This window comes from Fundulus heteroclitus, chromosome 19 (genome assembly GCF_011125445.2).
Source record: "Fundulus heteroclitus isolate FHET01 chromosome 19, MU-UCD_Fhet_4.1, whole genome shotgun sequence".
In the NCBI taxonomy this organism is placed as follows: Eukaryota; Metazoa; Chordata; class Actinopteri; order Cyprinodontiformes; family Fundulidae; genus Fundulus; species Fundulus heteroclitus.
In genome coordinates, this window is record NC_046379.1 from 19,765,582 (window position 1) to 19,790,687 (window position 25,106).

At 39.1% G+C, this 25,106-nt stretch overlaps 1 protein-coding gene across 2 annotated transcripts in view; it reads right to left on the reverse strand.

Moving 5' to 3' along the window:
* Positions 1-23,165, reverse strand: part of uggt1 (UDP-glucose glycoprotein glucosyltransferase 1) — a 50,177-nt gene extending 27,012 nt beyond the window's left edge. For both annotated transcript variants that reach the window (XM_012881044.3, XM_012881042.3), the window contains exons 1-12: positions 23,091-23,165; positions 20,914-21,052; positions 18,523-18,602; positions 16,381-16,511; positions 16,182-16,294; positions 15,917-16,091; positions 13,835-13,931; positions 13,663-13,741; positions 13,290-13,390; positions 6,613-6,712; positions 6,468-6,528; positions 1,776-1,867 (exon numbers count right to left, since the gene is read on the reverse strand). In XM_012881044.3, the coding sequence (XP_012736498.2) occupies positions 1,776-1,867; positions 6,468-6,528; positions 6,613-6,712; positions 13,290-13,390; positions 13,663-13,741; positions 13,835-13,931; positions 15,917-16,091; positions 16,182-16,294; positions 16,381-16,511; positions 18,523-18,602; positions 20,914-21,052; positions 23,091-23,121 (1,199 nt within the window). In that variant the 5' untranslated portion in view covers positions 23,122-23,165. The remainder of the gene's footprint in view (positions 1-1,775; positions 1,868-6,467; positions 6,529-6,612; positions 6,713-13,289; positions 13,391-13,662; positions 13,742-13,834; positions 13,932-15,916; positions 16,092-16,181; positions 16,295-16,380; positions 16,512-18,522; positions 18,603-20,913; positions 21,053-23,090) is intronic.
* Between the last annotated feature and the right edge of the window lie 1,941 nt (positions 23,166-25,106).

Consider the following 25,106-nt stretch of genomic DNA (forward strand, 5'->3'; position numbering starts at 1 on the left):
AAAAATAATGTTAACCGGTTAATACCGGTTTTATTTCGTTCCTCAAAATTTTCGTTGCCTAATTAACTAAAAAAATTATAATTACTTTCGTGCGCACGTTACCATGACGGCTGAGGTTCACTTCCTGTGTGACATCACATCACACATTCGCTGACTGAATGGAGAGAGAGCCGTGTCTCCACTAGAGCTACACATCTTAAATAAGAGGTAAATTACGATCCATCGTTAAGTAAAACGCTCATTCCAAACACAATATCAATAGCTGGTTTAAGCTGGATGAGAAAGATGTGACATAATTCTATAGCATTAAACAGCTGACAGGAACAAAATTAACCGTTCCGGGAACAGTATTTTTTTGTTCTAACCGGTTCGGGAACATCAATTTATTGGTGGAACTCATAACTGGAAACGTTATAATTCCGTTTCTGTTCGGAAAGAACCGATTGGGGAAAAAAAAAAAAAAAAGGTTCAAAGCCCTGGTTTTAAACCCCAAAATCAAACCTAAGGAAAGGAAGACAAAGGCACAGAGCAGGCGGGTCGGGGTTAAAGTAGCAGGAACATTTAAAGAAGGGTTAGATTACACAGCAATAACCCTCTTCAATCCATCGTTCAAACTGGAGATAAGGCCGTCTGCAAAACCTAAAGGCGGGAAAGGAGAACATTTCTGTAATTTTCTGACTATAAGTCACACTTTTTTTCATCGTTTGGCCGATCCTGTGACTTATATTACATAAATACGCTAGATAAAACCTCACTGGTTGGAGTTCATCCTCCCAGGTATGTTCCATGTTATTCAGCCAGTTGTGGATGCAGCTGTGTAATTTAATAAATTGGTTAACCAGATTAAATGTCAGTTTTTAGTCTTGAATTGTGTGAAATAAATTTCTAAATAAATGCGTATAGTGCGACTTATATGTTTTTTTCCCCTCTTTATGACGCATTTTTTGACTGATGCGACTCATATTCCGAAAAATACGGCACTTAGAGAAGCTGCAAATAGGCCTTGTAACTCTGGAGGAGCTGCAGGAACCACTGCTTAGGTGGGAAAATCTGTTAACCATTGGTCGCACACTCCACAGATCCCACCTTGATGGGAGGGAGGCAAGAAGAAAGCCTGATTTGTCACCAGCCACGTGGAAGAAGGACACCAAAGTTATCTACATGCAACATATTACATGTTGGGAGAAATTTAGCATTACACTAAACACGGCTTTCCGACGTTGAACCTTTTTGGTGGCAGCCTCTTGGTTTGGGGATACTTCCCCACATTAGAGACAGAGAAGCTAGTCAGAGTGGATGAGACAAAACGATGGAGCTAAAAACAAGGCGAAGAAAAGCTGCATAAGCCTTAAAACTGGGGTGGAGGGTTAGGGTTAGGGTTAGTGGGACATTAGAATGGTTTAGATCAAGCATATTTCTTCATTACAGTCCAGCGCTAAACCCAATTGAGAGTCTGTGGCAAAACTTTCAAATTGTTGTTTGCAGACGCTCTACATCCAATCAGAACCTGTTATCTGGCTCGCAAAGACAATTGGACAAACACCTTTCTCTCCAAATGTGCAAAGCTGGTGGAGAAATGCCACCAAAAGACTTTAGTGTGGCTCAATTCAAAAGGCACTCCACACTTTTCAGATGTTTATCTTCAAATAAAACTTTCAAACCACCTATATAATTTTTGCTGCCATTTCACAATTATACGCTCCTTTTATGTTGATCTACCACCTAAAATGATCTGAGCTGGGATTACGGCCGGTTGTCTCGGTGTCCGGTTGTACCTGAAGATGTCTTGGGTGTCCAGGTCTATGTGCAGCCCGTTGATGAACAGGGCCGAGTCTCCGGGCTGCAATCCCAGGGTCCCTTTGAAGAACTACAGAGAAGAAACGTCAAACGTGACTAAATGGCCTGCTCGCGTCAAACACCGAAACTCCTCGTCTAACACCAGCCGAGCGGTTTGCATCGTGTAACGTCAAAAACCTCCCTTTGCACAGTCAATTATACTGTAAACTAGACGCAACGGTCATTGCAGAGCGGTAACGAGGCAGGCTGACGGCTCCAAACGAGCGCTGACAGCTCTGTTCGGCGTGTTTCGAGCAATCTGAGCCCACGCTATACAAATCTAATTATCAGAGGGGGGGGGGAGGAAAGGTGCGTGAGTGTCTGCGCGGCTAGGAGGAGCCGTGTGTTTGTGTGTCTGTGGAGAGAAAAAAAAGAAAAAAAAAAAAAGCTCCAAGTCATTCTGGCGCAGTCAAATCTCATTACAGGAAGACAAAGACATCAGATTAATCATACTTCAGACACTGCAATTACAACAAGACAAGATTAACACAAATATTGCTCATCCCAGTTAAACTCTTCGTGTGTGTGTGTCTCAGAAAGAAGTGTCTGGAAGCAAGTGCTGGTGTCCAAACTGCTCCAATCAATAATCATTTCTTTGCCGCAGGACGCGCAGCGCCTGCTGAATGAATCACCGATTCGGTAATTAGGACGTCTGTCTGCACACCCCCGCCGCCGACCCAAACTCCTGTCTTCTGCACGGCGAGATAATGTGAGAAGAGCGCCAGGAGTCAGGAGGCGTGAGGAGGCAGAGAGAGGGAGTGAAAAAGCATCGACAGGAGGAAAAAAGAAAAAAAGAAAAAAACGGGGGTGATTACCTATTCCATTATTAGCGGGGCAAAGCCAAACACATTGTCAAGAACCGAAAGGCTTTTTGAAGTCGGATGCTGTCTGCAGTTCATCACGTAACAAAAGGTGACAAGAACAAACAATAACAGGAGGAGCAGCTCTCATTTGGAGATATTTCCCTGCAGGCCTGATGCTGGGAGGGCTGAGGAGCTCTGCTCGTGGGTGCATGCCGTAATGCTATCTCTTTTCTTCACTGCTGAACTTTTAAAACTGCATTTACTCCAGAGCAGCAGTGAATCAAGTCAGCAGAACGACAAAAGTACAAGCAGGTAAAAAAAAAATCAAAAGGATCTAAGAAGCGGTGATTTTAATCAGTTGCCCTTCAAACCAGGGAGCGTAAAAGTTTTTCCCTCCACACTGGTGTGTGTGTTTTATAAATATTCAAAAGTGAACTCAACTTTAACCAAAAACCTAAATCAGAACTTCTGTTGTTTCTTTTACTATTATTTAAATTTTTCATCTAAGTGAGATTTTCTGGAACAATGTTCAGATCTGTAGGGGTTGAACAAAGAACTAGAGCTTCAGCTGACTGATGTGCCTTGCAAAAGTAATTCATGACCTTTGAATTCTTTTACATTTTGTCATGTTAAAACCAGAAACCCCACTGTGTTTTCTACTTTTGAAGTGGAAAGAAAATGAAACACGTTTTACAATTTTACAGTTACAAATCAGCAACGTGTGGCGTCATCTAGAGATTCAGTCAAACTGGCAGAGGCTGAAAACTGAACAACGTTATTAGCAAACCAGTCCAAACTCCATCAGAATGGACGAAGCGTGTCTCTTTACAGAAGTGTTTAGATCCCGTGAGATGTTCAAAACTTCAAACATTGTTTTTTTTAGTCTCCGCAGAAAAGCTCGATACCAAGATTTAGTTTCACGCAGCTGGATTTAACACTTCTTAAGGCAATTACATTTATTTACAACATTTGAGAACCAGATAATTTCTCCTCAACTTCACCATTAGACACTAATTAGTGTTGTTCTATTCTGCACATTTTAGTTTGAAGTTGTTAGACAAACAAGTCAAATGGCTGTGAATACTTCTGCAAGGTACTTCCTCTTTAACGCACCTGTGCACTAAATACATTGAAAGATCAACCAACCTAGCTTGGGAGGCAGAGGAAAGTATTATGCTAAAATATTTGTTAAAACATTAATGCGATTTTAATTAATCTGGATTTGAATAATTAAAAATGACAAAATAAAAAGAGTCTAAGAAAATAAAACCAGATTTACCGGCGCCCTTTGTGAGCTAAACCTCCTTTTCTTCGAGAAAAAAAAACCCGAAACCAAAACTGCAACACGATTTTCTTTTAATTGGACTGTTTTATAAATGCGCTCATCAAAGTGAAAATGAGCCCTGCAGGCAGTGTTCTTCCTTCCAAGCAGGATCCCTCAAGAACCAGATTTGTGCAAATTGGAGGCAAGAAATAGCTCCTTACAGAGTTTTTATTCACAGACAAAACAAAGTCCAACAAGTGCAGAAGCGACTTGCTGCTTTTTAATCGTTCATTTAGCACACAACAGTTTAAATCAAGACATTGTAACTGTTTTTGTTTTTGAGATTTGGTTTTCGTCAAAGCAAACCTTTAGCTTCAAATAGTTACTCATAAAACTGCAATATCTTCCTTTACAAACTAACATCCTTTTGCATAATAACATATTTATTAAGGATTTTAGGAATTGAGTCCCTTAAAGGTGCATAGCCATGCTATTTGAGTTTTTTTTTTTATTTATACGTCAGTAGCTTACTCTGGTTACATACAGAGTTTTTAATTAAGGATGATCACATCCTGCTGGCATGTTAGTTGTTATTTTGGTGTTGTATGCTTTGTTTTTTGCTCAATTTATTAGTAAATAAAGCCTTTCGTGTTTATTTTTAATAACAGAGGAAGTACAACACCAGCAGGGGATAAAGCAAGTAAGTGGCTAACGGCTATTAGCATCTCCCGGCTAAAACAATGAAGAATGGTCCAAGATCCAGTGAAGAAGAAACAAATATATGATTCCAAGAGGAAAAAGACTGGAATGTCACTGGGAATACAGTATGAACGGTGGTGTTCACTGAAGCAGACGCTAAACCTGCCGATTGCTTAGATGCGAGTTGATTGACGTGAGTAAATGTTCTGATACGAGTCTCTTAAAGTTGTTGCACATAGGTTTATTTAATTAAAAACGGCTGATCTTTGATCACGCCACCCTGCCGCTAAACTGCGAGGTATTGCAGAGGCTCAGGATCGGTCCAGCATTATTCAATGCTGTTTTATTAATTAATCAAACAGCATTATTTCTATCCACAAAAGGACCATCAAAACATTATCAGGATGGAGGCTTAGTGTATATAACTTTATTTTATCATGATCAAACGGTTTTTGGTCTTTATTTATAAGCATATAATGTGGCTATGTACCTTAAAGACTATAAACATTTCTATTAAATTCCTCGTTTTATTTATATAAAGAAGAAAATTTCATCAGGCCTGACAGATTATCAGATACCTTAACCTCTTCCTGAAACTCCAAAGGGACATGTGAGTTAAGGTAAGAAGAGAGAGAAACTCTTGACTGATAGTCAAAAGACTGAGAATAAGAAAAAAATAAATCAAGTTTCAGACTCAAAGTGGGTTGGGGAACACAACATCGAGAAGATTTTGGGTCCCAGTTTGAAATGGTAGGTTACAAAAGAAGCTGAACAAATCAACAATATATACTCTGCCAGTCAAAGGTTTGGACTCAGCTTCTCATTCAGTGGTTTGTTTTTCATTTTATTCCTACCTCTGGGAACTCCAGAGAAGGCCAAGAGTGACCACAGCAGGAATCAAAACAAATGGAGGGTATTTAGAAAAAGCTAAAATATACAAAATGTTTCGAATTATTTCGCAAACTTGTGTTTGATATATAATTCTATATACTTTTGAGTCAGAGTTCTTATGTTTTCATTAGGTATCTGCAGTGTAGAAAGTCACAAAAATAAGGAAAAGCCATTAAACGACATAGGTGAGTCCAAACTTTTGACTGGCACTGTGCCTTGAAGTCCATTATTGAGTTTGGCTATATTTGGATAAAGGTCAGGGACATATGATGGATTTAAAACAACAACCTTTATCAAAGAAACTGCTGCACATTTTTCTCTTTCAGTCCTTTTTAGCCCATAAGAAAAGAAAAAGATCAGAATCATCCAAAATCCAGATTTTGCAAGTAAACCCTTTAAATAAAAAAAGAAGATTTTTGTAAATGCTATTAGCCAGGAACAGCGTGCATATATAGCAACTGGAAATGCATGAATCAACCAATCAGGTAAAGACGGTAATCTGCCAATCTTGCCTTGAGCTGCTTCTAGTGTTGATTGGCAGGTTAAACGCAGAAAAATCTGATTTCCCTCCGATTCATTAAATGCATCAAAACAAGGAACTCACACTGTTTTCAGTCCTTATATGCATTAACCAACAGCCTTTACCTTGAAAGCCTTTAATGAGCTAAATAAGCATTTCAATGTTTGCAAGTTTAGGAAACATTTGTTTTGATGTAGGGCTAGTTTTTTTTTAATTAGTTCCTCTTCTATTTGAATAATACACCCCTAACCTACGGCTCTTTTTTCTCTTTTATGCGCTTAAAAGAATTTGAACTGGTAGGTCAAAGAGAAAAAGCCTGTCTGATGTTTCTCGACTTTTAAAAGATTAGAAATTTCTGTATCTGTATGAGTTAGGACCAAAAAAAAAAAAAAAGAGTAGAAGAGAGAATAAAAGATCAAAACCAAAAGAAGAAAAGGAGAGAACAAACTTTTACCTTTTGGTTCTCCTCGATCTCTTTGCGGATTTCAGAGTTGACCACGGTTTTTGTGATGGACCTGTAAGGAAAAACAAAAAGACGAGGACCTGTCAGCACGTTTTACAAACTCAGACATCTTGCTGAGGGGACTGCTTGTCTGTACCTGGCTTTGGTGGGGAAGTTCTGACTCAGGTCTTTCATAACATTGAGGGCATCAACAGCGGGAGCAGCAAGAATGCGAGCTGCTGTCTGGAAACTCAGATCTATACCAGAAGACGTGGATGAAAAAAAAAAAAAAAAAAAAAAACAAGGGGAAAGAGAGGTGAGTGGACAACAATGAAGAGCAAACTTGAAACTCACAGGAGGATGTGATGTTGAACATTTTCACCTCTGCCAAAGAAAATATGTTGTTTAAGCACAACTTAATATAATTGGATTTTTTTCCAACTATCCAAACTAATTGTTGGTTTTAAACAGCAGGAGTCAAAAGATGAACTTGTCTGCTCAGCCTCAGTCTGTCTCAAACCTGCTGTTCCCTCATCCATCCATCTTTGGGATAGATTAGCAATTATTAAAGATATATATTAAAAAAAATTAAATCTGAATGAAAACCAAAGCTTACACACATTTCTAATGCTGCAGGAGCAAATAATAAAGTACATGTCAGAATGATACATTAAAATATTACTGTAAAGTTAATTAATTTCAATAAAGTCACAAAAAAGGAAACTCGTGTATTATACAGATCCTTTACACACAGAGTGATATGTTCCAAGTGTAAGTAAGTAGAATTTAATCTGTAAAGCACTTTTCACAGATAAAATCAAAAAGTGCTTCACACAACACAAAAGGAAAAGCACATAAAACACGACATTACATTATATTAAAAGCCTGTCTGTACAGATAAGTTTTTAGCTGCGGTTTAAAATGGTCAACAGAACCCTTCTGACGTAAAAACAATGAGAGAGAATCCCACAATCAGGGTGCAACAGCTGGAAAACAGCGATTTTAAACCTAATAGGTGGCGCTAACAAAAGAGTCTGATCAGCAGTCCTCAGAGCTCTGTTTGCTCATTTCAGGTTTACAGCTAAAGAAAATCCAGAAGATTCAGTTTCTCAGAAAATTCAACTATGCCATAAAACCAGTGATTAGTCATTTCTAACGCAGAAATCACATGCTATGGGAGAAGACTGCTGACTTCACAGATGTCCAGCCAGACAACCACCGACATCCAACACAAGGAGGGTAAACTACAAAAGGCCATTAGTAAAGATGATTGTTAAGGCTGCTTTATGCAAGCATGTCAAAAGAAAGTTGAGTGGAAGGAAAAAGTGCCATCGAGACTGCAGCAATGAGAGGATTGTGAAGCAAAACCCACACAAACGTGTTGAGGAGATTCACAAGCTGTAGCCTTCAGTCAGTGTCGGTGGTTTTCTCAAGTCCACAGCCAACGCAGCCGTCTACCAGGAAACTTTAAAGCACTTAATGCTTCGCTCTGATGCTGATTTAACTTTCCTGCAGGACTTGGCACCTGTCCCCACGGCCAAAGGCACCACAACACGCTTTAATGACAATGATAGGCTAATGGTACCTAAACCCTACACAGAACCTACGGAGTCAAGAGGAATGTGATTTCTTTATTAGCTGTAAGGCAGAATTATAAGGAATAATGACCTGAAATATAATTCTCTGTGTAAAGAATGTAAACATCAATTTATTTTTTCTACATACATTACTGAAATGTTAACATTTTCCTCGGGTGTTTCCCACCTTTACAAAACTCGAAGCAGTGCAGATGCTTAAATTAAAACAACATTAATAGTGCAACGTGTTTATTTAACACCTTTATCAAGTACATCTCATTATATTATTATTATTATTACTACGTGCAAACACACCAACAATCCCATAGAAAATAGAATGAATTAGTCTCTGAGTGAAGGGCAAACATAAAAGTGAAAATTCGTGTGCAAAAATGAAAACAAAAAGCTTAATCAAAGTATTAGAAGTAGTCTGAATTGGAAAGAAAAATCCCCACTTTTGTCCAAAACCATTGAGAACCTCATTGAACTGCTGTTAAAAAAATGGGATACACCTAAAGAGGTCCGGTCTGGCTGCAGAAAACAATTTCCTTGGACTCGGCGTGCAGAAAATATATGCGCATTAAGAGCGAGGCTTTCCTCGAAAAGAAAGGATGCAGTGAGCTTTATTTCAATGCGGTGAGCCTCCCTGTAATGGTGTTGTAGGCTGTGATTATTAGCCCCTGGAGGTCTTCCGCTCTTTGTAAACAGGCTGAGCTAATGAGCCCCAGTGGGTTAGAAGATAAAGACAGGCGCCCTCGTGTCAGTCTGACAGTCGAGCTCAGCCTGCTCATCCCCTCACATCCTTTATTCGGCACAATCAAAGCAGCTCCGCGCTCGCATCCTGACCGCGCCTGCTGATAGATGACTTTTTATGCGTGCAAGGCTATTGTAAAATAAGTAAATAAATAAATAAAATTCAGATGTTTATACTATGAATATGTGTGCGATAAGAGAAATGAAGAAAACGAGAAAAAAAACGGTACATGTAACAATAAATGGTGGAATCTGTAAGGCTGTAAAGCTGCAGCAGACAGATCTCTCATATATTAAACATTACAGCTCGCATGTACTGAGAGGGCACTGAAGGATCATAAATCGGCACTAATTAAGGTTCGGCTGCTGGTTTGATTCACTGATGGAATGATAGCAGTGTTGGAGCAACAAAAGGTTATTATTCGCTTGCATTTAATCAAGATCAAAGCATCAGTTAGCAAATTTTACTCATAATAACATTAGCATCGAGGGAACAGGGCGGACATGCAAATCAACTCATTGGAACGAACTTAATCTCGGGGCTTTTTATTTTGTCCAATTGAAATAAAGAGCACACAAAATGCTTTGCACCCGAATATTAAAGTGAAATTTAAATGCAAAAAGTTATCTTGCAGGCATGTTGCAAGATGTAGGCGTTTCATTTTACACAGGGTTATGAAATGAAATATATATATATTAAATAAATTATAAAACCATGCAATGGCAACATTATTGATAGATGTTGCCGTGATGAATACACTTGCAATAAATTTGTTTTACTCACTCGTTTGTTCTCATTTGTGATTTTTAGCACCTTGAGCGCCAAGATCTGTGTCACGAGAGTCCAGCTAGCAGGCTGTATATTACATTTTCAAGGAAACTGATCTCATGACACTTGAAATATATTAGGTCATATATTCAGGGGCACATCAGGTATGCAATCACATCTAATCTGTAATTGAATAAGCAAAGGCACTATGTTCTGTTCTTTATACTTCCAGTACTTGTAAGTCTGAAAGGCACAAGGCCCTTTATAATAGGCAATATACAATGATCAGGCTGTGCAGGTATGCAAGAGTAATGTAGTGTACGATATTCTGCTTCGATGAATACCATCAACCTGCCAATGGGGAACATAGGGAACACGGCTAAAAGCCTTGTTTACATGTAAATGTTCATTAATGAGTCACATCCCTATTATAATAAATAAAGCAAAACAGAATGTGCAGTCCTTTTTCTTCATTATTAAAATGATTATCAAATGATATCAGATGATATCTCAAAAAAAACATTTAAGTATCAAGATTTTTTTAAAAGAGGTGTGACTTCTTTCTTCGTTTCTTTTTTCAAATATCACATTACACATGTCAGCTTACATAATAATATATATGATTTAGCAATGGCATCTAGGTGTTATTCGAGTGTATCTGTTGCTTTATGTCTATTGGTTGTGCTGTTCTTTTTGTGTCTCTTTCCAGGTGATGGAGCAGACAGAGGACATTTTATCATTCTCTTCCTTTTATCTCCTCTTTCTTTCACCTCTACTCTTTTTCTTTTCTTTCACTTTTTGTTCTTCCTTTACTCTCCCATTGTCATGTCCATATAATTTGAAATTCTCCTTGCAGGAATCATAATAAAGCTATTTAAAAGCATAAATCAAGTGGAGCACTATGGCGAAAGCTGTTTGCTCCACTTGTAAAAGCAAAATCTGTCGAGCTCCATCTGGCATTGAGATATCAATTCCTATTGCCATAGTGCTAGACAGGACACTGGAAAAAAAAAAGAGGTGTGACTATATATTTCATATCGAGATGGTTATAATTATACTTTTATGTATTCCAGTGGGTTATTTTTCCGCCATTTCTCATATGTATGTCCTGCTATTTGTTAAAAAAATCTGCCTGCAGTACATTTGGGATAAAGCTTTGATTCAGAGAGACTTTTTTTATAATTACTTTATGAAAAGAAAATATAATCAAGATAAATATTGTATATTGGCATTCAGCCGAATAATATCGATATTAATATTTTTTGTCCATGTCGCCCAGCCCTACTCTAACATGACAAAGTTTGAGAACGCTTAAAAGCTAAGTAGATATCATGTTTCTAAATATACTAAAATAATACACTGTTATAGACAGGTATCACTAAAATAATGACCGTAGGAAAGGTGCTAAACTATAAACGACCCGAACCAGTTCACTGGTGTGTTTTTAACAGAGCAAGCAGCTGCCAACACTAAGAACCGCTGTGTGAATAAGACTTCCACTCTATAACAATTGGACTAGTGTTATAAAAAAAACACAGCAACTGGTTGGTCCACTGGTATCACGTGGAGATGGTTCATCCAACACACCAAGCGTGCTCGCATGTTTACGATCAGTTTCCAAGGATGTCTTAAAATCATCCGGCTTACTCCCCGATGCGGAAATCAAAAAGCAAACCACCCGTCATCAAAACTTGGATAAACATCTTTGCCAAATATTTGCTTTTAGGGTTTCCTCTATTGCTTTTGTAATTGTGCAATCATTAGATGGTTTAACAGTGCAGTAGTAAAACCCTATATTCAGTTTATGAACAAAAAAACTAAACAAAATAAAACAGTTAAATAAATTAGGGAAACTTCATTTCAGGCTAAATGCAAACATGGCCATCCTCCACTCCACACCTGCTCCTACGGCTGGCTTCCCAGCGCATCCTGTAACAAACCTTCCTGCAACAAAGCTGCACAAGGATTTTTCTGCACGACCTATTTTACTTCCCTTTGTAAATTTCCTCACCTCGGCCATCAGTTTCAGCCTCATTCCCTTCATCAGGTGATTTGCAGCATGAGAGGATGCAAGTGACTGAGGCTTTCTGCACAAATGCAGCAAACTGCAGAGCGTAACAAATCAGTTCAATGCTGAGCACTCTGTGCACATATCTCAGCAAACGCGATCAGAGAAAAATGATAATCACATAATTCAGTATCTATGTGTTTGTCACCTAAACTCTGTGCTGATCACCCAGAAGCTGTTTTTTTTTTGTATTATCAAACTTATACAACACATTGTTCATGCTTTTTTTCCTCCACTTCTCTCTGACAACGTAAATAAAACTTCTGCTTCAAGAACTCCCAACTTCCCTGTCTCCCTGCGATCATATGTGCAATTTGGAGGTGTGTGCTTCTCCCCAGCTGGGAGCCCCATTCCACAGGGAGTGCAGCACTATTAAGGAAGAAGGATGAAGTTTTTTTCTTTTCTGTTTTGGAGAGCGAGAATTGTTCCTTTCAGCTGTGTATTGAATAGGGCTGGGCGATATGGATTAAAAAATAAATCTCCGATTTTATCATACCAAATCCGATTAATCGATTTTTTTCCTCCTTTTTGTTTCATAAAAATAAATTAAAGAAATTATTTTAACACCTTGCTTTTTATGTCAAGTATTTTGTCAGGGAGTTCACCTGAATTCAAAGTGCAACTAAAAACAAGCTGTGAAACATGCTTGTAAAACAAGATGGCAGCCGTGCCATTATAAACAATTAAAATATAACAAAACATTTGCTGCTAGTGGTATTACACATTGAGCTAAGAACAGGCTTCACTGCACTTGTGAACTTCAAATTAAGTTGAAAAAAAAAGGAAATAAGTAAATGAAGTACCTCGTATTATGGTAAAAAAAAGTTTCCACTTAACAATATTTTGACAATACATTTGCCTAAACATATATTCAGCATCACATGCTGTTCTCTTCATAGAAACCCAATGAGTGTATTGGCAAAATAAAATTCAGATTTTCCAAAAATGAAATCTTAAAGAATTGTAAATTCGAATTAATCGATTAAATCGATTTATCGCCCAGCCCTAGTATTGAAACCCTTATAGATAGAGATAGAGGAGATACACGCAACAGCAGCCATGGTAAGTTATACATCAAGGATAAGCTACTACCAGGCTGGTCTATTTAAATATGCTTCTGTAGCTACAATGAGCCAACATGATCTCACCAAGGAAGCTTTGTACTTAAAATGGTCATAAAACTATCATGCTATTGTGCTTCTGATGCACCCTAGAAGACCTCTGCATCTACATGCTGCTTGATCTTAACGTGGTAATGCAGTTTTAGTACAGTTTAAGGCTATTGTGGGGTCATGTGGTTTTCAGAGTTATTACAATATTATCTCTTGGCTATCAGGGTAAAAACAGTAATGTGCTTGAATGATAATAAAACTGATGTCCTAAAAGGCGACTGGGCTAGTGATTGCAGGTGTTAGTTGTGAGATGACATAGCCTCAGCGTAAAATTTGACATTCACTCAATATGGCTGCTCCGTCCCTTCTGATGTTTGTTTTAGCCAACTGGATATTTATCTACAACACCACAACCAAGTGCCTCCCATGTTTGTACTTCCACATCCAGTAATTCAGCAGGAAACGGCCAAGATAAAAAAAAAAAAAAAAAAAAAAAAAGGAGGGATCATCTGCTGATGGTTAAAGAAAGAGACCATGATTTGGAGGGAGGCCCACCTTGCATTTGCCAGACTTTTAGAGGTGCCATTTCATTGGTGCTTTCAACCAAATGCTTCCTCAACTCCTTCAGCTGCTCCTTCAGCTCTGGATAGAGGGTCCTGGCAAGGGAGAGGGAGACATTATAGGAAAATAAGCCAGTGGGACTGAACTTCTAATTAAGAGGGAGCGTGATTGGAACCACAGATTGATTTAGTTATTTGCAGGTTAGCTGAGCAGAGATATGGTCAGCGCTTCAAGGGAATTAAGTTTGGATAGTAAAAAAAAAAAAAAAAGAGCAAGGAAAAAAAAAATAGCTTGGCTGGAGTTAATGCTGTTGGAACCAAACCAAGCTTGTAAAAAATTTATCACAGCCCAACACAGACACACTCACTTCAGTTTGCCAAAAAGGAATCCCTGGACCTCATCCACCGGATCGTTCTCGCCAATCACTGTAGCATTCACCTCCGCCCCTGGAAGCAAAATCAATTAACTGGATATTCATGTCAGGACTCCTCAGTGATTACACCGGCACGGCAGTCTGTGTATTGTTAGAGAGTACGCACCCTGAACTTGTGTGTCATCCTTTGCCTTGTATTCCTGGCTCTTAATGGCCAGCTCCACTCCGTACCCCGACAGATACACTCTGTTTTCGTTAGGTTTCTGGAAGGAAAGGAGGAGATTTTGGTATAAAGAAAATGGATTTCAGGGAGAAATGGTCTCTTCTTGTCAAAATTCAAAATATGCACTGTTCACCAAGGCAGATATTTATACAGTGCACAAAGCTTACAATATGGAAGCTGCAGACATGAAAAAACATAATGAAAAGCAAGGAGGGATAAATGGACAATAAAAGGACCTGCAGGTGAATAGATGTATGGGTGGATGGATGGATGTCCAACAATGTCAGACAACAGGGTATGGAAAAAAAAGCTGCATAAAGCCAACGTTTATCCAGTCTCTACTTTCCCCTTTCTATATTAATCTAGATTTGCAAAGTGCTTAAACAAAGATCCAGACATTCACAGGCTTCTAGGAATCCTGGCTGAACCTCATGTTGTGCAAATACCCTGATGAGATATGTGACCCAATATTTGTCGTTTCAAAAGGCTCCATCAGCTTCGCTGTTGTCGTCTCACCTGCTGAACCATGAAGCTGATTCTCTTTAGAAATTACTCTGCGACTCCAGTGACAAATTCAAAGATAACAAGCCGCTACTTAAAACATTAGCTGTCCAATATCTGGTACTTAACTAGCCTGATTTAGTTAAGAATAAAGACTTAATGCAGATGGTAAGAATAATTTTGCATAATCAGAGGGAGAAATAAATGGATCAGCTGTATTTAAATGTGAGAAAGGAAGAAATCTAAGTTCAACTTGGCATAAAAAACTGGAGAAACACTTCATCCCAGGTGTAAACGAGAAGCTTGTGCAAGTTTTTTTTTTTCTGTTGTTGTTTTTTCAAATAAGGAAAATTGAGAAAACAAGTGCACTCAAATCATTATTTTGCCATATGTTCACTAATGTGGACATCTGGTACAGTCCTGCTGTAGCAAGGGGGAAAATAGTAAATGGCCTGCTTTTAAGAAGTGATTCTCTAGTTGTTGTTTTTTTTTTACAATACAAGTCACCTCCACCAGTTCAAGTATTCATCCTGCACTTTTCAGTCAAATTAGATCTGTTGTCTAACCAACATCTACCTGGTAACAGCAATAGCAATAATGAGGTTTTAATGCAAAATCAGCAAAAATGGCTCCATCATGGGAGACTAGATTCCTTAAATTAATTCACAGGATTTTTTTTATGCGGCACATTAAATTTATGTTTGAGCTAATAAAAAGAAACTAAAAGAGATTTCATTTTTTACAGAAAGCCTCCATAAATATAAAAAGATGAAAATAAAAAAAAAAAGAAAAAAAGCATACATGAGCAGAGTCCAAATGACTGAATTAAAAAAAAAAAATTGGCTCAGAGACTGAAATGAAATTTCTGAGCAGCTGGCTTATTAATTTGGAAAGGCTCGTATCATTTAATGAAGTCCCGGTGACGCGACAGCGAGACAACTTTAAAAAAAAATGGTTTGTTGGGGAACTTGAATCAGTGGATAAAGCAACTTTAATCTGTCTGCTATGATATTAGTACGATATCAGACAAGAGTAAAGGAGGAAATACACCAGGAACGTAACATAAGCGTAACGTAAGCGGCGCGGCACAGCATGGCTAATGGGCGTGATGGGTGTATCCCATCATTCAACTTTTGGGATACTTTCGGATGCGAACTTTGACACATGATGCTGTTTTCCCGTTTATTCCCTGCCAAACAGTAGCGTACAGGCGTCTGAAATTAGAACTTCAGTCTAATTTAGGCGTCATGTTGTACGCAGGTATTTTGCTTCTGGTGTACATTTATTCAATTTAATTTTATTTATATAGCACCAATTCATGAAACAACGCACTATCAAAACGCACTATCCAAAGTCAAATTAAATCAGATTATACAGATTGGTCAAAAAAATGTCCTATCTAAGGTACTGTATCTATTATTGACTGATTAAAATGAAAAGCTAAGCTAAGCGTAGGAGCGCCTAAACTACGCGTCCGGTGTGTTTCCTCCATTCCCCTGATTGTGTGTGTATAGTGACACCTACAGCCACATAGTGACGAAGCACATAAACTGCTGAGCCTTCGGCGACACTGGATGTTAGGACTTGGTGGAACTTCTGGAAATCTGGTTTCCCGAGCTCAGCGTAGAGGATGACCACAGGCGTGTCTGGATTTGCTCCTGGGTATCTATGATCACCTTTGAAAAGGTACGGCTTTGGTCTGAAACGGAGACAGCATTAAATGACAAGTCAGTGCATTGCCGCTTCAAAGAGTACTGGATGTATTTTACGCGTATGTTTGTGTCGTTACCTTTCTGCTGCAGTTTTCAGCAGCGTCGCCAAGCTTTCCGGATCGCAGGACTTCACTCCATGGACACTGATAAAGGCTGAGCAGCCAGAGGGAGGATGCTCAGTGGACGCGATCTGATAAAAAATAAAGAAAAGACAAACAATGACCTCTCTGTGAGGACGGCAGACGCCGTTAAACCAAATCATACGCCTCCGGTTACCTGCTGGAAGGAGTGTACTGTGGCAGAGTAGGCTCTCAGAGAGAGGGCCAGCTTCAGCATATTCAGCTGGACGGAGCTAAGCAGAGCGCTGGCCTTCTTCACGATCAGCTCATAGTAAGCTAGGTCTGTGTCTGCGGGGAAAATAAAAACATATATGAAGAGCAGAGAAGTGATCGCTGTAAGGTCTGACGTCATTCTTCCATTATGATTGAGTGCTTTGTTTAAAAACCCTAAAACTCTGTGATCGTGTTGAAAACATTCTGCTTTCTACCAGAAATACTTACAGGAAGCAAAAAATCTGGGTTAAAATGTGCACAGATACACTGATTGGCCAAAGTTTAAAGACCCTTCAAAATTCTCTTTTTTATGTGCGACACCAAAATAGCCTATTGCATGTTTGAGATGTAAAAGGAGTACGAGCACTGCAAAAAGGGAACTAAAAGTAAGTCAAATGTTCTTGAAATTAATGTATTTTTCCTTGATTTAAGCAGGTAAATCAGACTATTTTTCAATGGAGTGAGTATTTTTACCCCTGAAATAAGATGATTAGATATCTTGCACTTGAAATAAGATGATCAAGATGAAATGTTCCTATTTTAAGTGCAAAAATCTTATTCCATTGGCAGTCTTATTTACCTGCTTAAATCAAGGAAAAATACATTTATTTCAAGAAAATCTGACTTACTTTTAGTTCCTTTTTTGCAGTGTGGCTCTGAACCTAAACCAAGAGGCTCAGCAAGGAGAGCATTAACCAGCGAAGGAGCAGAGAGGACCATAGCACAGATCAGCCGAGGGAGCCTGTCAACAGGACAACTATTAGTCCTGCACTCCATAAAGCTGGCCTTCATTGACGAGCGGCAGGAAGAAATTCATTAAGGTGGTAATAAACATGCACAGTGCCATGCTAAAGTATTCATCCCCTAGGCATTTTTCATGTTTCCTCACAACCTGGAATTAAAATGGATTGTTTAAGAGCTTTGCACCGTTTCTTTAACACAACATGAAAACAACTTTGAATATGTAACAGTTATACGTTATGTAACATGTTATACGATAAAAATTAACAGTACAAAATAACAGGAAACGTCAGCGTGTATTGTTCACCCTCCCTAAAGTCAGTCGTTTGTAGAGCAGCCTTTTGTGGCAGCTGAAGCTGAAAGTGGCTTTGGATCAACCACTGAGACTATTTTGTGCAGATCCACCACATAAAATAAGATTAAGAAACATTGAAATTACAGGTTGGAATGTAACAAAATAGGTAAAAAGCCAAGCGTTGAATACTTTTGCAGGGTAGTGAAACCACTATAAACTGTAAGTCTTAACACAAACTTGCAGGACGAGTTTGACGGAGAACAAAGCAAAGACATTTGCCACATCTCTTTAGGGTGGGCACAGAAGAGAACCGTTACGGCATCCTCCACATCCATCTGAAGTGAGAAATATGCTGGTCAGCTGAATCTGATCAGGGTAACATGCTGAGGATGATGCGCAACAACTTTGCTTGTAATGTATTTAAAGCACTAAATGCATTTGGAAAGAGGAGATTCTCCTAGATACTATTTAGTCAACCTGAGTTTGAGCTATTATGCAAAGAAAAATAGGAAAAAATGTCAGTCTGCATCCTGTCTCAGGAGGATTTAATACAAATAAACACAATTTTCAGATTTTCTTTTAGGTTTTTAACAGAATTTTTCCTATTTTTTAACTTACAAAACTATCCATCAATGTCCTTCCCCAGAATGATTCTCTACTTTTGTCGGTAAATCACATAAAACCCCAAGAAACGACATTATTTCTCCTGATTAGAGCATGACAAAATCTGGAATTTGTTAAAGACGTATAAATGCTTAAACAAGCGCCTCTGTTTATCAGCTAACAGTGTGCAAAGGTGTCTTCTCACTTTAAAATTAAATCATATCACCACTTCTCTTCTGTCACAGTAGCTGTGACCCAGCTGCTGTTAACAGAGACGGCTTCCAGCTCCTTTATATCATCACACTACTCCGCATGCACAAGAACTCGGCCAAAACACTGAAAGTGCAACGCTATTAACGCCGAGATGCAGCAACGGCGTCTGAAATTCAGATGCTCCCGGATCGCAGACTGAAAGTGAAACGTGCGTCTGCAGCAGATTTCCATTACCATCGTGCTCTCCTTGGACGTTTTGATTGGCCTCAACGAAGTCCCAGAACTTCTCCTGGCTCTCCTCGGCCAGAAACTCGCTGGAGGAGAAGAAGAAGAAACAAAAACGATAGAAACAAAACACTTTTAACATATAAGCACATACAGAGATGAGGAAAAGTCTTTGCCCTCCCTTAATTACTTATGTTTTGCAATGTCAAACATAAATGTTTCCGATCATGAAACAAATTAATTAAATGCAATTAAATTTTATTTATATAGCGCCAAATCATGAAACATGTCATCTCAGGGCACTTTACAAAATCAAGTTCAATCAGATTATACAGATTGGGTCAGATTATACAGATTGGTCAAAAATGTCCTATATAAGGAAACCAGTTGATTGCATCAAAGTCCCGACAAGCAGCATTCACTCCTGGGGAACCGTAGAGCCACAGGGAGAGTCGTCTGCATTGTTGATGGCTTTGCTGCAATCCCTCATACTGAGCAAGCATTCCCACGACAGTGGGAAGAAAAACTCCCCATTAACGGGAGAAATTAAAAGTATAACGATAATACAAGTAAACACAAATTGCAGCGTTTATTATGAAGGGGAAACAAACATATATGGGCCAGTGTGAAAAATAATTCCCCCTAAAGCTAATAACTGGTCGTGTCTTAACAGCAACAAGCTAAAGGTCGGCCGCTACATCAGCTGGCCGATATTTTGGGCCGATGTTTGCGTTATTTCTTGTACTGACGTCGGCCGATACGTGCGTCCGTGTACCGATCCATCATCTAAAAACCCACGTCTGATCTCCAGCTGGCCATGTAGAATCATGTATGTGCATGAAAATTACCGATCACTTTTCCAGTGTGCCTTTCAAACTGAAGCTACAGCTGATTGTTATTAGCTGGTTTTGAGACTTTTGCAAAACACTTGTTATCATTGTGTTATTTTTATCATGTAAATGGAGAAGGAAAAATCAATATCGGCTTCAAGAATCGCTCCTCCATAAAAAAAAAAAACATATCAGGTATCAGCTAGACTGATGTCAAAATAATCTGTATCGGCATCGGCCTTAAAAAATCTGTATCGGTCGATATCTAGCAACAGCTGCAAGCAAGTGTTAGCAATACCAGCAATAAGTCTTTTCCAGCCCTGTGAAGGAACTTTGAGCCACTTTTCTTTCTTAGCTTGATGTAATTCAGCACACTGGTGGAGGTTTAAGGTCATCTCACAGTTTTTTAACTGGATTAAGGTCAGGACTTTGATTAGGCCGCTCCAAAGTCTTCATTCTGTTATTCCTGGGCCATTGCTGGTGTATTTTGGATCATTATCCCGCTGCACAACCCAAGTTGGTTTCAGTTTGAGGTCACAGACAGACAGCCGGACTTTCGCCTTCAGGATTTTTTGGTACACGGCAGAATTCAAGTCTTCCACGTCCTGCAGCAGCAAAACAGCCCCAGGTCATCACACTACCCACCATGTTTTACTGCTGGTAGGAAGTTCCTTTCCAGAAATGACGTGTTAATCTGGGCCAGATGTAACGGGATACACGCCTCCCAAAATGTTTAACTTTTGCCTCGTCGGTTTGAGGAATAATTTCCAAAAAGTCTTGGGGATAATCAAGTTTTCTTCTGGCAAAACTGGGACGATCCATTACGTTCCTTCTCCTTAGCGGTGGTTTTCTCCTAGGAACTCTGCCATGCAGGCGACTTTAGCCCGGTCCCAGTGGAGGCCTGTAGTTCTTTGAATGTTATTCTGGGGTCTTTGTGACCTCTTGGACGGGTTGTCGCTTTGCTCTTGGGGTAATTTTGATCAACAGGTCGCTCCTGGTTAGATTTACTATTGTTGCATATTTTCTGCTTATCTGTATAAAGGCTCTCAGAAAATACTTTATACCCTTTTCTAGACTGGTGGATCTCAATTACTTTGTAATTGTTCCCGATGTCTTGCTTCTGAGGATTTTTCGGTGAACTCCGCTTCGTCAGGCAAGTCTTATTGTAATGTTTTCTATGTTGAGAACAGGTGTGACAGCAATCCGCCTCTGGGTGTGTCTAGAAAGACTGAACCCAACTTTCCATAGTTTTCACCCAAGGTGGTATGGGTTTAAATTTTTCCCCCCTGCATAACAAACACTTTCATCTAAACACAAAATTTTGTGTCTCTAATCTTTGTCTAATATTTAAAATCGTTTGCTGATCTGAAACATTTACATTAGACAAAAAATTTCAAAGGGGGCAAACTATTTTTCTCCCCACTGTATGACACTCTATGTCACAATGGAATTAACAGCAAAATCACTTTTTTAAGCAGGCAGTGTCTAAGACGGCCGTTCAAACGGAGTTGCAACATTGGACGGATATGGATTGACCTACGATGTGAAAGCTGTCTACGTGTTGTCATACCTGGCTTCCAGCAGCAGAGGGGTATCAGCCCATTTGGTTGTAAGAGTGGTGGTGATGGCCTTGGAGTCCGCGGCACTGGAAACAGGAGGCAGCAACGACGGCAGCAGGACACACAGAAGCCACATCCTCACACCTGTACCTGAGACGGCACAGTAAAACGAGGTGCTGACAAATAATCAAATCCTTCTCATACATGGACTTACAACTTAAAAACTGACATCGAGCTGAAATGTGCAGAAAGCAAATGCCTTCTGGAGCAAGGTTACGTGGTAAGACGACGGAAAGGTTGAGGCACTGGATCACATTGACTAAATAAAACACTGTACCGACTCTTCTCAAGCACGGTAGTGGCAGTGTCATGCTGTGGGGCCGTTTGCTGTCAGAGGTGCTGATGCAATCTACAAAGGGTGTGGACTGCTACAATAAATTGAACAGTCTTTGCAACACCAGTGAGTGCAATTATGGCAATCATAAAAGGCTGCTTGATTGCAATATTTAGAAGAATGCTATATTCCATGCATATCAACAATGTAAATGCAGGATGCGTATCATACTGGCTGACCAGCTAAATCTCAAACAGATCAGTGGAAACATTGTATACAGACTGAAAAAGTCAGAAAGATGTGGGTTAATCAACACCCACAAAGTCATCGCTACTTTCAGCAGTAGTAACACCATTACATATGTTCCTGATATATCTATGCAGGCCATGCATAGAAGCTGCCGGGCTCATGCCAGAAATATGACCAATTCAAATGAATTCAACCGTTTCTAACAAGAAGAGCGGTCAAATGTGGATTCAGAAGAAGGGCTGGGCGATATGGCTTAAAAATAAAATCTCTAATTTTGTTATACCAAATCCCATTTATTTATTTTTTTTGCCTCCTTTTGGTTTCAAAAAAACAAATTAAACAATTTAAATTAAAAACTTCATGTTTATGAGAAGAAGCCATAATCAGCCACAACACACAGTTGGATAAGGGACATATTCACCCTACTCTGCCTTTGCTACCAGTATGTCAGTGTGGTGATGATGCTGACCTTCTGATGGGCAACTTTTAGAGAAAACTCCAGTCTCTGAATGGTTTGGGTTTTGAAAATATCCTCAGCAAATATGACATCCATTTTTATAAAAGCAAATGTATTCACACATCCTCTAACTTTTCCACATTTTGAACTTTGACTGGGCCATTCTAGCATATACTTGCGCTTTGATCTAGCCCATTCCATTGCTTCTTGTTCACCACCATACTACAAGAAACTTCTAAGATCTTTGTGTAACAGCTATATATTTATACTAAATTTAAAATGCACAGAGGTAGCCTCCTTTTTGGCCACTGGGGTGACTCCTAAAGGCAATTAGTGGGCGTGGCGTCAGAGTGAAAGAGGCTGAATAAAAAAAAAAAAAAGCACACCAACCTTTCACTTAATATTAACACTGATTTTCTGGTAACGTGTAATAATTTGGTGAATTAGTCCATCATAGTCTCTTGTGTAGGTCAGTAGTTTCAGCTTAGCTGAATATGTATGTCTTTTTATGATAAAGTCTATGCTTAATATAGTAAAAATAGGTCAGCAAACCTGAATCTATCAATAATTTACTCTGTGCAGCAAAGATTACACTAGCAGCAAACAGGATAATGGGCCCAACTCTGTTAGTTTTAGGGATTAACTAAGCGAGGGTCAGATAACTTATCCTGGTAAACACATCATGTCTGAGACTGAACAGCAGGAAAAGATGTTGTGCACCTGCAGGGATAAATCGCGAGTAAATACAAGACTTCCTGAACTCCGTCCAATAAGCACCTTGAGCGTGGCTGCTCTGTCCAATAAGCGCACAGTTTTAACATCTTCAAGATCCTCGGCGATGGCACGTTAGTGCACACAGCTAACTGCTTGTTCCATTTAACAAGCCAGTTATTACGAGTTTAGATCACAAAACGTTTCTAAAGGCACTTATATAGACAACCAGTGTAAAAGAAAATCACAATGAGTAAACCCAGCCCGCCGCTGGTTTGTAAACGGCAGCCAACTCCTCCTCTACAAAAGGAGAACCATGTTTTTCTGTTTCAGTGGAGACACGTCTGGTCACCTTCTCTACGTGAAAATAAAAACAAACCTCAAATAAGAGTCATATTTAGCTCCAGAGCAGTTGAAAAACCATGATTTATTCTCACCGAAGCCGGCTCTGTAGCTTCCTGTATCCATGATCCGCTCCGCTGCGAGTGGGTCCTCACATCCGGGTTAGGCGACTAAAGTATTGCCTGTTCAGAATGAATACTCCACGACGAGCAGCATTCATGTATTTTTTATATTTATTTAATTATTTACTGGTAATTTTCAGCACTAGGTACGCTAAAGAATACGTGTGTACTACGCTTCAAAATGCCAATTAATCTTTGAATAAAGTTGGGAAAGAATCGTTAAATTTTTCTCCACTTTGTATATATATATATATATATATATATATATATATATATATATATATATATATATATATATATATATATATATATATATATATATATATATATATATATATATATATATATATATATATATATATAATCAGCTTTGTCATTGCTATGTGTTACCATACTGAAATCTTTGATGAGAAAGACACCGGCTCAGAATGCACATAATTACACATAACACGCAGACACAGCAAGACTAAGATGACTGTCCTTTTTTATTTATTTATCTATTTATGTTAAAAACCCCTTGATTGCACTGGCCAACCACATTATTCCCTGGGGGTTAAGTGTGTATACAGGTTTTTATATATATATATATATATATATATATATATATATATATATATATATATATATATATATATATAAATATATATATATATATATATAAATAAATCTGCTCTCTCACCCACCCCTCATACTCCTGAGCAGGTTGGGTAGCTCTCCATTTCTCTGGCTCGGGTCCTCTACCAGACGCCTGGGAGCTTGAGGGTTCTTCTTAGGATCTCAGTTGTTCCTAAGATTGTGCTGTTCTGGACTGAGATGTCTGAGGTTTCTCCAGGTATCTGTTGGAGCCACTTCTCCAGAGTGGGGGTTACTGCCCCGAGTGCTCCGATGACGACAGGCACCACTGTTGTCTTCATCTTCCAGACTCTTTCTTGTTCTTCTCTGAGCCCTTGGTATTTCTCCAGCTTCTTGTGTTTTTTCCCCCTGATGTTTCCATCACTCAAGATGGCTACATCGATCATAACAGCTGTTTCCTGCTGCTTATCAATCTTCACAATGTCCGGTTGGTTGGCCATTACCATTTTGTCAGTTTGTATCTGGAAGTCCCACAGGATCTTAGCTCTGTCATTCTTTACCACCTTGGGAGATGATTCCCATTTTGACCTGGTGGTCTCCAGTTGGTTTTCTGAGCAGATGTTTCTGTATGCTATACCAGCCACTTGGTTATGGCGTTCCATGTATTCCTGTTAGCATCTAACGCCCTGCTGTAAGATGCTGGATGGTTTCTGGGGTCTCTATGCATAGCCTGGGATCTTGCCTGTTATGGTAGATCTCGGCCTCTATTGCTCTGGAGCTCAAGGCCTGCTCCTGTTCTATGTATATATTATTTTGCCAATAGAATCCTTCTATTTATGCTTTTGCATTTTTGTATGATATTTCTATACTTTTTTTGGTTTATCTGTGTTGATTATTGACCCAAGTCTGCCAATATAGCTTCAATGAATTGTATATCTGTGTTTATTTCTTACTGCGACAGACTGGCAACCTGTCCAGGGTGTACCCCGCCTCTCGCCCAGTGAACGTTGGAGATGGGCACCAGCAACCCCCGCGACCCCATGGGGGACTGAGCGGGTCAGAAAATGGATGGATGGATGTTTATTTCTTAAGGTGAGTTTTGTTCTATTTATTTGATTGTGTTATGTCAGATAAAGCCTTATTAACAACCTCATTAAGAAGTCACATGTAATTCTCTTATACCTTTAATGATGAATAGAAAATGGTACATTTTGCCATATTTTTAATATTTGACCTTTAAAGGCTGGAAATCAAGCAAGAAGCACATGAGAAGGGGGAAAGAGGCCCACAATCTTACTCCGTATTACTGATTTAGCTCAAATAACTAGTTTCTTAGTCTGTATGTTCTGAAGCAGAAACAGTGGAAATTAGCTGTCTCATGGTTCACTTTATTTTCAATAAGCTGTGGCCTCCCTG